The following is a 12,680-nucleotide window of genomic DNA, read 5'->3' as shown; positions in this document are numbered from 1 at the left end:
TATCCTTTTCTATTACACAAATGACATTTTTATTAGAAGTTACCATTCAATCAACATGTATCATGGGCCTACTATATACATAAAGATATAAATAAAATTCAGTGTCTGCATTCTACTACTTCATAACCTAAGAAGGAAAAAAATTTCATAAAAAGACTACACCATATAGTCCAATATGTACATATCAAAAATTGAAAATATGATAAAGTAAAAAATACATTCTTGAAAGGCTGTAGAAATATAGAGAGGGAACATGATGGAAAGCATCATGGAAGAGATAGCATCTGAGCTGCAGTGTCAAAGAATTGGAAGAATTTTGCTCAGATGAGGAAAAAAGAAGACATTTTGAAGAGACTATGTACAAGTTAGTTCAGAGGAAGGAGGCAAGTTAGTGGGACTATTACTGTAGAGTGGAAAATGAAGCTGTAAAGGCAAACTAAAATCAGAGTATGAGCAGTCTTAATGCTAGGATGAGAAATTTGGTGCTTTATCTCATAGGCAATAGACTTGTAGAGTAACCCATAGAAAAGACACAGACACTAAAAATGAAACACAAATAATCAAAACACGCTAACAGAGAAAATAACCACAAAGGAAGGCAGGTAAGGCAAGGTAGGTAAGATAAAAAGGTAAAGGCAAAGGTAAGATAAAAAAGAAAGGATCTACAAGACAACTAGAAAATAATTAACAAAATGGCAGTAATAAGTCCTTATCTATCAATAATTATCTTAAACAGAAAAGGATTAAATTATCTCATTAAAAGACAGAAAGTAGCCTAATGGATTTTTTTAAAGACCCAACTATATGGTGCCTGCAAGACATTCACTTAACTAGTAAGGATAGTTAGACTGGAAAGTGAAAGGATGGAAAAGATATTCCATGCAAATAGAAACCAGTACACAATGGAATACTATTTGGCCATAAAAACAGGGAAATTCTGTCAATTGTGAAAACATGAATGAGTTTTGAAGAAATTGTATTAAGTGAAATAAGCTAGACACAGTTAAGCGTGATCTTATTTACATGTAGAATCTAAACAAGTTGGCCTCACAGAAGTGTAGAGTAGAATAATGGTTACCAGAGGCTGGGGTGCATAGAGGGGAGAAGGGGATTCAGAGGAAGTTGGTCAATGGGTACAAAGTCACAGGTAGGAGGAATAAGCCCTGGTCTTCTATTGCATGGTAGGGGGACCATGGTTGATAATATTGTATTATATATCTCAAAATAGCTAGAAGAGAGGATTTGGGATGTTTTCACCACAAAGAAATGATAAGTGTATGAGGTGGTGAATATGCTAATTATCCTGTTTTGATTATTACACAATATATGTGTATTGAAACATCACATTTTACCCCATAAATATGTACAATTATTGTGTGTCAGTTAAAAACAAATTTCTATTAACCACATTAAACAAGTAAAAAGAGAGAGAAAAGAAGAAATACTGGAAAAGATTAGGCTGATAGTAAATACTGAAGGAGAGAAAAAGTTATTACAAAAAAAAAAAATGTGAGGCCGGGTGTGGTGGCTCATGCCTATAATTCTAGCACTCCAGGAGGCTAAGACAGGAGGATCCCTTAAGCTCAGGAATTCGAGACCAGCCTGAGCAAGAGCAAGACCCTTTTCTCTACAAAAAATAGAAAAATTAGCCGGGCATGGTGGAACGCGTCTGTAGTCCCAGCTACTCAGGAGGCTGAGGCAGGAGGATCGCTTAAGCACCGGAGTTTGACCACACAGTGAGCTACGATGATGCCACTGCACTCTACCCAGGGCGACAGAGTGATAAAAGAAAAAAAGGAAAGAAAAAATATAATCTAGGAAGTAAGGTTCCAAGGGTATTAACAGTGGGGAAAGAGGGGAAGGGTTAATATTTATGGCAATTGTGCCTTGTTGCCTCTGATTTCTTGAAGCAACTTTATATGTGAATCTGAATTTTCATGAACTGATGACCTAAGCACAAAGAGAAACAGTGAGACTGTCATACTGCTATGGAGCAATGCAGTACTCTCAGTTTACTCATTGGACTCATCCAGAAAGCTTTAAAAATTATGGGTTCTTAATTTAAGTCCCATTTATTTATTTTTGTTGTTGCTGTAATTGCCATTGGGGGATAAAAACTTACCTATCACGTACAATGTAGACTACTCTGGTGACAGGCACACTAAAAGCCCTGACTTCAGCTATATACAATTCAACCATGTAACAAAACACTCCTACCCCCTCAATATTTTGGGAAAAAATGCTGCTGTCTGGGTCTCCTGCCACCCCCAGAGATTCTGATTTAATTTGTCTACAGTGCATCCTGGGCATAAATACTTTTATAATAATTTGCCCCAGGCAATTTGAATGTGCAGCCAAAGCTGAGGAACAGTGGTTCAGGCCTCCTTTTATGCCTATTGTGCTACTTGTGTCCTTGAGAACTTCAACTAAATTGCTCTGCACCTCAGTTTCCCCATGAATAATCGAGGCAATGGAACAGATTATGTTTAAGTTTCACTTCAGCTACTAAGTACATATTCTATACCTGTGAATATTAGTCAGTATAACCATTAGATAAATTCTAAAACTGGAAAGAGTATATAGCTGGTACATAATAAGTGCTCAATATGTTTTTCATTAAATAAATGAATGAATCCTTTGTCAAAGCACACGACAGCTAGAAATGCAGTTTAACTCCCTATGCTCCACAATCTAGCTTACCTCAAATGAATTTTAAGCCTATCCATTAGTTACCAAGTAAGAGTATAAAATGCTTTACTCTTTTTTTAGTTTACAGAATGGATTTATTTCAGTAAGGTTAGTTGCAAAGTAACTTATTTAAAATATACCCTATTTACAATGGATTCTCAGTATAAAATTGGAGTGAATTGTCACTGGGAATAATCCTTCCTTCATAAGCTGCAAATGAGAGGATGGAAAGAAAATCTGAAAGTGACCAGCCCTGGGGGGTTTCAGCCATCAGGGCCCATGTTGGAATCTCAAGTTTCTTGCCTCACAACTTACTTTTCTCTTCAGTATCCCCTGCAATTTTTCAAATAGAGCAGGGTTGTAGTCATAACTAACATTTATTGAGCATTTTAGGATTTTTCACACATTATCTTTAGTCATTTTATCATCCTGTGGTAGGGCAGATATTATTTTCATCTTCACTTTGCCCCTGAAGTACATTTTAATTAAGTGACCTGCAAGGCTGGAATTTGAACTTCAATCCATCTGGCTCCAAAGCTCATTCTCTCAAAGGATATAATATTCAAGGTAATCTCAAAAACTCCAAAATCCCTTAACTTCTGGATTCAAGTTGTATAAAGTGTGGTTGCCTACTTATTAATTTCATAAATTTGAAAATCTGTGTCAGAAAATTTTTAAAGGACAAATTGTGGTAGAATGTGAAGCCCCTGCTCAGTTAGACAACCTCTATCGAGTGGCTGTGAAACCACAAGCTGAGATTCAGAAATTTATAAAACACCACAAACATGAGACATCTGCAAATGAAGGCAGCAATAACAAGGAATAAAGAGGTTACTGCTAAGTTTTACCTCAGTACAGAAAATGACAAATTCCATTACCTTCTGGAAATTTCTGAGGCCATTCTTGCAGAGTGAAAAGGGGGGCTCCATCATAGACCTTTTAAGCATCTTTGATATTCCCCCAGCAGGCAACATTTCTGCCTGAGTCTACCTGCTTCCCTCATCACCCTCAGGGCCTCTGGAAGCTGGTAAGAGGATGTTAAAGGTAATAATTGCAAAGGGTGATGTTTATTTGCCCATTTCCTGGAACTTAAGACCAGGAAACAGTAATTAGGAAACTGAAACTCTGTTGCAGGGTGAATTTTATCTTTCTGCTTAGGAATCAGGAAGATTCCTCTCCCAAGGCTTCCTGTTCTTCACCTCTTGTTGGAACATGTTATAAGAGCATCCTGTTTAACAGGTTAGGCACTAGGCTTCTGCTTTGCATGCAATCCTACTAGATGGTCCTTAGAGTCTCCTCTTAGACTATGTTTGCAAGCCTGACATAATTCTTTGTTGCAATCTCCAAACTCCCCTTAACTGGCCCTAAATGGTTATCATCTTGGTATTGTTATTGTCATTGCTATTAGTGTCATCATGGCCAAGCCCATGACATGACAGCCTTCTGACTTTAATGAGTTTCAGCCCATATTATGAATATAGCTCATTGCAGTTCACAAACCACTTTAATTTCTATATTCTCATTTTAGATTCACAATAGCCCTGATAAACAGGCAGAGAAGGGGTTATTACCCTTATTTCATAAGCAAGAAACTCAAAAGTCAGGGGCAGTAACTAACAAAATGGCCTATATCATGAATTGGTAAAGGAAAATATCAAACCTAAGCCTGGGTATCAGAATTTTCCATTTTAAGACCTCTGCCCTTTCTTTACGTTGTATTTATTTATTTGACCATTTATTCATTTGTTTGTCCACTTATTTGATGCAATTAAAGATACTAGAATTTCAGGGCGATGAAACTCTTGAGGACATATGGCCTATTTAGGAAGCCTACTTTTCCAGGTAAATATTCACCTAACAGATTAGGCTCTGCTATTTGGAGGTACTTGACCTCTTTTGTTTTTGTTGATTTTGACAGTTAAGACATCTAGGTGATAACAATTGATAATAGAAAAATTATTCAGTAATTGACTTTTACTATTTTAAATAATTGACCTTGAGCTCATAAAACTAATTTTAACAGCTGACTACATATATATAAATGTAAGAGAAAACATTCTTTCTTATATTATAAATGTTTTTAATATGAATGTTAACTGGTCCTAATCCAAGCAGTACTGATTTAATATGATGAAAAGGGAGTAACCCAAATACATTTGAATGACAAGAATTCAAAATAAGATTATTCTGCAGGCTTAGGCAAACTTCCTGGGATATTCCAGGGTGACTACATTCACTGTAAGATTAGCCCTGTTGCACAAGTTATATTACAGGCCATAATGCTAGTAAGAGGTAATATGTATTGAGCACTTACTAAGTACCTGGCATAATATTTATTTTTGTATTCCCTAATTTATTGAATTTCATCAAGTAATGTTTGAAATAGGCATTATGGTGATCTTTTTACAGGTGAGAAAACTGAGGCTCAGCAGAGTTAAGGAATTGATTTGAGATTGTACTGTTTAGAAAGATGGAGCTGAGATTTTAACTGAGCTCTCTCTCACTCCAAAGTTCAAGTTCTTTATAATGTTCTACACTGTCAAGTGAGGATTGGCACAGTGGAGGACCTGAATTCAACATTATATTTCAGGGGAAAACATTAAATTTTTCTAGCATCAGCAGCAGCCATAAATTTTCTTACCTTTAGGTCTGGCTTTCTTATGGCTCTATTTATGATACACTCTTCATCTGTAAAGAGAGGGTGGTCAGGAGTAAGGGCAACTGTGCTGTTTAATGATGACAAGTGGATCCACATTACTTTTTTCCAAGAGTAAATTTGGTATTCATCCTGGGGAAACAGATACCAAAACCCCCATGAAGTTAAAAGAAGGCATCAGGCTACAATTCAACCTAAAAAAACATCATCTTAATGTAATTCTGTAGATGTTTGGAGTTGGAGAACATTCTAGACAGAATGATATGCCTTTGAAAGATGGTAGATAGAGAACTTTGATGGGAAAAGACTTGTCATCATGTACTGAGGAATCTGGATGTGGCCATGGGGCAGTGACATATATAACCAAACTCAAGAGTCAGGAAGCACATGCTCAGATAAGAGGTAGTTTACACCAGTACCTTCCAGCCATGACCAGATGCAAAATTTCATCTGGGAAAAAAACAAGCATTCCAAGGGTATCTGTGGATCTTGGAGGATGAGGAAACCAAGTCAATCAAACTATTCCCATTGTTATAGGCTTAACTTAAATTTTACCTCTTCCAGAAGAACCTCTTCAACACCCTTCCTCCAGGAAAAAAAAAAAAAATCAAATGACAACAACAAAAACACCCTGTCACTTTACTAACTTTGAGAGATTTTAAATGTCCCTCTTTTGGGCTCCTAATCATTTTCTGTCTGTATTCTGTTAGTTCTTCTAGACTATCTTGAAAATAGGGATTATGTTTTATTGTTCCTTGTCTCCCCATTGGTGTGGAGCACTGAGACCTGCTCAATGTGAGTCTGATGAGCAGGTGAAAGAGACTGAAGGCATGGACCAGACGTGCCCAAGGTAACTGTCAAGATGCTGGCACAGGTGGGATTGAAGAAGATATCTTATTGGATGATCCTAACTGAAATTGCTTCCCTTTGCAGTGCCATGATGACTTCATCATGAAATTAAATAAGAAGGAACAGCACTGGATTGAGGAACAGACACCACAATGGTCCCTTAGAAACTGATATGATAATAACAGTAGTTAGGAACTGAATGGGTAAATCCTAAATGTAAAACCAACTTGGATGTATGACAAACTTCAGGAGCTAAGGACAGACAACAAGGGAAGCCAAGCCCAGGAACAATTTTATGCCTGGAGAATGTATGTCAGAGCCAGGAATTGTCTCCACCACCACATCCACTTTTGCCACGCAGAGGATCCTAGCTGATTCTGTAAAAGGCAGACAGGAGAAAATATAGTCATTGCAGCTAATCTCTAACATGAATTATCCTCAGGAAGAGCCCACCTTCATGCCTTTACTACCGCTGCCCCCTTAGCTTGGAATACACATCCTCCTCTGCTCTCCTTAAGTCTGCACAGGGCTACATCCTGCCATCCTTCGGGCTCCAGCTCAAAGTCCACGCCCTGGAACCTCTCTAATTTCTCTGGGTCTTCTCATCTCCAAAGCATCAGGACACTCAAGATTCTTACCACAGTCTACCCTTCGCCTATCCACCTTCTCACTTCTCTTGGACTGTGAGTAAGGGCTGAGTTCCAGGCATGTCTGTGCTCCAGCCAGGCCTAGAACAGATTCTGAGAGAGAGAAAGAGATAGAAATGAGCAAGACAGGGAGAGAGAGAGGGGAAGAAAGAGATAGGAAGGAGCAAGGAACAAAGGAACGGAGGAGCAGAGGACAGGTGAGGGGAGGGAAGAAGAGGGGGAAACATCCTTACTAGAAATTTTAAGGTTAATGAATTAATTTTAAAAACCAATGAAATTGGCTATTGCCATATGAATAAAAAATAATTAAATGAAATCACATTTGCAAGGAGTTATCTTCAGAGCCTAAGAATGATTGAAGAAGGCTACATTTCCAATTACTGAGCCACTCACCCAGGACATGTTCTAGGTATGGTAGAGTAGGCAACCAACTCTCTGGAACACACCTTAAGATGGTTCAGTATACTGACAAAGTTCAGTATAGCTTTGCCTTTGACCTCACCATAGGAGGCTTTGTTGTGAGAAGAGCATTGAGTTTCTAATAACAACAACAACAATAATAGTTAACCTTTATTTAGCACTTACTATGTTCTAAGTACAGAGTGCTACATATGTATTATTTTATTTAATGTCAAAAACTCCACAATGTAGCTACTGTTCATTATCTTCCTATTTAATAGGACAGGAAGCAAAGTTACAGTTGGTAACTATTAGAGCAGGGATTTGGGAGTCCTCCTCCCACATAGACCCCCCTTCAGAGTCCCCTCTCACCCTCTGCTCTAGTCTACATTTTACTAAAAAATACAATTTGATTGGGCTGCCTTTTTATATCCAGCCTGAACTGGGACTTCCAAACAACAAAGTTTCAGTGAAAAATTTGGTAAGAAAACACATAATTTGTAGATAAATTGGAACACAAATTACAAAAGCCATCAAGACCAGAGACCTCTGGCCACCAAGTGAGAACAATTAGGAAGACTGCTACTCTAGATCCTCTTAAGTGACTTAAAGTAATATTAACTATTATTTTTCATATGATTACTTAGCAGTTTATAAAAAATTTTTGTACTAGTTATCTTATTTTAGGCGCACAATTTTCCAAAGTCAGTATTACCATTATCTCCACTTTGCAGATGAGAAAACTCACCATCAGCAAGGCTAAGAATTGCTCCAGGCCGTCTGCAATTGGGTAGTAGGAGTAGAAATGGGACCTGAGTTCAGATCTTCCCACTCTAAATCTTGGCTCCTTTTTCTTTATTTTGACAAATTGTGGCATGGTGTCTGTGGCTCGTGTGTGAAAATCACTTTGAATCTGCACTATGTAACAAATAGCACCCAGTTTCTCACAATCTCTGCTCTCCCGGCAGCACAGAATCTGATTTCCAAAATCAAGCTGCCACCCTCTGCCCTGTGTGACAGCAAACAGACCTGCAGGCTGCAATGCCTAAAAAGGGGAAAGCAAAGTGGACCACTGGAACTTGCAAGTTCTCAAAGGCCAGTGTTAATCCAATGCACCTCAATCCATGCCTTAGTCTATGGGACTATTAAAAACTGCAATTCATCTATACACCTACATTTGGCTACAGCTTTAAAGCATCACTAGATCAAAGGTGCTTGGATACACAAATATTTGCCTTTAAGCTCATTTTCTGTCGTCCATTTTATTCCTAAGCCCAATAATTCATAATTCTGTATACTGCAAAGTATAAGCATAATAAAAGGGATACAAGATAAAATATAGGATAGTTAGACAACCATTTTTCTTAGAGTAGGAGAGTGACTTTGACTTCTCTCTCATTTATTACTGTGTTGAGGACTCTGTCAAATCACCCAACTCTTTAAGGGGTGAATATTTTAAGGAAAAAAAAGAAAAGAAAAGAAATGGAAGGAAATTATGTCAATGTCAAGTGATCACTTAGGGTAATATCATCAACTTCTCTCAGTTTTCAGTGTGGATCTGTTCCGATATGGAAAGAGCACGGGCTTGAGACCAGAGCACACGTCTCAGCTCCAAACTGTCCTGCAACTCTTTGACCCTAATTTTCTTTATCTGGCAAATGGGGATAATAATACCACATGTCATGGATGTTTGAAGGATTAAATAAAATAATACATAATGCACCTGGCCCAAGGTCTGGCCCATAGCAGGGAGGCTGCTGCTAGTTGTTTTACAATTCTGTGCTTCATTTTTCACAGCATGTTGTCCTTCCGATATTTCTGTAAATAGGAACTTATTTACTTATTTTCCCTTTGAGGAAACTTTAGAATCTCTGAGAATCTCTATTTTTCCTTTCTGGAAAATCAGCATCTTTGCATGGAAATGGCATCTCCCTCTTTAGTCTGTTTTCCAGCTCTCTTCCAAGCAGTCAATGATCTGTAAAATTCTTAAATGCACCAGAGGGTCTACCATTTTAAATAATCCATTTGTAATGCTAATAATCCAGACTGTTTGCCTGGCAAATGTGGACTGTTTACATCAAGTCTCATTGAGAAGGCTTTACTTCCTCTTTATCAAAAGAATTAACCAGATCAGTCCTTGAACTCTAAAAAAAGTAGTTTTGAAAATAATTTAAGAGTGCATCTCAAAAGTTGAATATACACAAAGAACCAATGTTTGAGCAGGACAGAAAAATAGAGGAAGAAACCTGGACATTTCTTATTTCCTATAGCCTTTCACTTTCTGACCTGGAAATGCCAGATTAACTTTTATATTTGAATGAAGCAAGTTATCTAGCTTATTTCACTCTAACCTTTTGCTATAAGCACTTCATCCCTTGGAATTTAAAAGCAATGTAATGGGGCGGGGTGTGGTAGCTCATGCCTCTAATCCTAGCATTTTGGGAGGCCAAGGTAGGAGGAGTACTTGAGCCCAGGAGTTTCTAAAAATAGAAAGATATTAGCTGGACAACTAAAAATATATATAGGAAAAATTAGCCGGGCATGGTGGTGCATGCCTATAGTCCCAGCTACTCGGGAGGCTGAGGTAGGAGGATTGCTTAAGCCCAGGAGTTTGAGGTTGCTGTGAGCTAGGCTGACACCATGGTGGCACTCTAGCTTAAGTAACAGAATGAGACTCTGTCTTAAAAAAAAAAAAAAAAAAAGTTGTGTAATGGTCACTTCAATTTCAGGTCAATGCTGTGACTTCTCTTATATAGGAGTTTACTATACAAAAAAATGTACTTCTGAGGCTTGCCTTAAAAAAGAACTGATTACAAATTTCTAAAGAGATATTAAAAAACCTCTTCCCCTCTCTTGGTCACTCTGTAAGGGCAAGAATCGTCATCTGTTTTGTTCATAGCTGCATTTCCAGTGTCCCAGTGTCTATAACAATGTCTGGTATATGGTTGGTGCTCAGTAAATATTAACTGAATGAATAAATAAGTTAATGAATGAATGGAGGAGAGAGGGACCATGAGAAGAAACTTTGTGGATAAAATCATGAACAAAGCAAAAGGCCTGGTTCCTGTAGGAATTGGTGCTGGTGTGGGGAGCGCTGGCTGTGAGAGACCAAGGTGCTGCAGCAGAGCAGGAAGAGGAGGAGGTAAAGGAGCCAGTAAACACAAATGCTGCTGATTGCCGAGAGGTCTGTGGGCTGCCACTCACATGGCTCGTTCACAAGGTGTCTACGTTTTGGAACTAAAGCTCCTAGCCTTGACTTCTTCCTTCCTTCCTTCCTTCTTTCTTTTTCTTTCTTTCTTCTTCTTTTTTTTTTTTTTTTTTTTTTTTTTTGACAGAGTCTTGCTCTGTCACCCCAGCTAAAGTGCAGTGGCATCCTCACAGCTCACTGTAACCTCAGCCTCCTGGGCTTAAGCAATCCTCCCGCCCCAGCCTTAGAAGTAGTTGGGACTACAGGCGTGGGCCACATAGTCCAGCTAATTTTTCTATTTTTAGTAGAGATGGAGTCTCACTCTTTCTCAGGCTCATCTTTAAACTCCACAGCTCAAGCAATCCCCCTGCCTCAGTCTCCCAGAGTGCTAGGATTATAGGTGTGAGCCACTGTGCCCATCTAGCCTTGACATCTTTCATTAAAACCAAAGGGAAAATGCTGCCCATTAAAACATCAAGCTGAAGTGCCTTGAGTCAGGCCTGACTACCAATCATCACAAAATCATGGGTCTTTGACAACACGTCGCATACAATGACAATGAAGGAAAAACTGTATTTCTAACCATAAAGATGGAAACTATGAAAATTATCAGGAGCATCTGAATTCAAAACACCAATGAATGTAAATCATGTTATTTGCATAGAAATGTGGCATTGCTACAGATATTAATTAAAATTCAAAAGTAGATGAATAATGAATAAAATGCTCCTTTTAAAATTATAAAATAAAAATGTAATTACTCTTATCTTTTGGAAAATCTCAGTGTTAGAGGTACTTAATAAGAGAAGAGGGGTGGAAAATAAACTGTGTACTCAAGACTTTCAGTCAGTACATTCGTGGCCTTTTTTTTTTAGTCTTAAGAAATGACTACCTAATCAGTATCTGTGCTAATGATCTGTAATCTTACCAGTGTGAGATTGATGATAAATACCAAGTACTGATTTTTTAATAGCATGAAGAACAGATACACAACACATTTTCAGGTTGGAGTCATCCAGTTCTCCTTAATGGGAAGTCGTTATAGTCCAGCTATTGTAAAATAATTCAAATAAAATCTTTGCAAGGTGTCATTTTAATGCAAATAACCTAGCAGCAGACTTTTAAACTATTAGTGCCCAAAGCTTATTTTTAGCTAAGTCTCAGATAGTAAGAATGTTTGAAATAATTGAATTCTTGTCTAATTACATAAAGACTAATTTAGAACCTCATTTATTTGGAGAGTCTCTGGCATAGCAAATCCATTTAAAGTGACATACGAGAGCAGGTAATTAAAAATTAAAGTTGAAATCAAGATGAAAAAGGCAAGATTGAAGCTGGTTTAGACTGCTTTGATTAGTTGTGCAGGGGAGTGGAATGAGGGAGGGGCTTGATAGACTTTCAAAGATGCTAAGAAAGAGGTGGGATGATGGGATGCAGCTCCAGGAGGCACCAATACTTTTGAGTCTTTCCAGGATATGTCTAGTTGCAAACTAACTACATGCACCTAGGAGAGATCACCTGGCTGAGTATGAAGGAGAGCTGAGATTCGCAGCCACAGACACCCAGCTTATGTCTGCTGTCCTGGAGGGGTTGCCAGGCCTCCTGGGCAATATGGAAAGGGCCCATCAGCCAGATAAGCAGGACCATTAGACACCGATGTCCCTTGTGTATAGCAAATTCTTTGTATAGAAAGCTCTTGGAGTGGCTTGAGCAATCACACACACGCACACACACTGAAAATGGTCTTTGATGATAGATTTTACAGTTTGTAGATAGCTTTTACATACATAGTCACACCTCATTCTCGCACCAGCCCAAAAAGAAGTACTTTACTAGGCCCCTTTTGTAAGTGGAGAAATCAAGATCCTGAAAAGTTAGGTAACAAACCTAAGGTGCTAGGACTAAAAGTCAAAACTTTAGACTCCGAATCCCAAAAACACACCATCTCCCTGTTTGGTGACATTTTTTTTTCACTCTTAGATTTTTCTTTCTCTTTTCTCCCTCTTCATTTTTCTTTTACCTATTTCTCTCTCCATTTCTTTTACTTTCTCCCCTTCATTTTCATTTCTTTGCCTGTTTCCTCTTATTCTTGCCTGCTGCTTGACTCTGCCAGCAACCTCAGAGAGCACAGTTTGGCTAACCCGACGTTCTCAGATCTGAAGTCTGCTGATGCACTCTGAAAGGCAGAACGCTTTTCTGTTTTGTAAGGCTCTGTTTCTCCGTCAGCAAAAGCATTGCCCCTGTGAACTAGTTG

General features: G+C 38.3%; 1 protein-coding gene across 1 annotated transcript in view; it reads right to left on the bottom strand.

Annotated features, from left to right (window-relative positions):
* Nucleotides 1-12,680, bottom strand: part of ATP13A4 (ATPase 13A4) — a 138,102-nt gene that overhangs the window by 85,235 nt on the left and 40,187 nt on the right. The window contains exon 3 of the mRNA XM_012780244.3: nucleotides 5,330-5,476. Within this exon, the coding sequence (XP_012635698.1) occupies nucleotides 5,330-5,476 (147 nt within the window). The remainder of the gene's footprint in view (nucleotides 1-5,329; nucleotides 5,477-12,680) is intronic.

Source organism: Microcebus murinus, chromosome 1 (genome assembly GCF_040939455.1).
Source record: "Microcebus murinus isolate Inina chromosome 1, M.murinus_Inina_mat1.0, whole genome shotgun sequence".
Lineage (NCBI taxonomy): Eukaryota > Metazoa > Chordata > Mammalia > Primates > Cheirogaleidae > Microcebus > Microcebus murinus.
The sequence above is the reverse complement of the archived record's forward strand: the minus strand, read 5'-3'. Positions and strand labels throughout refer to the sequence as shown.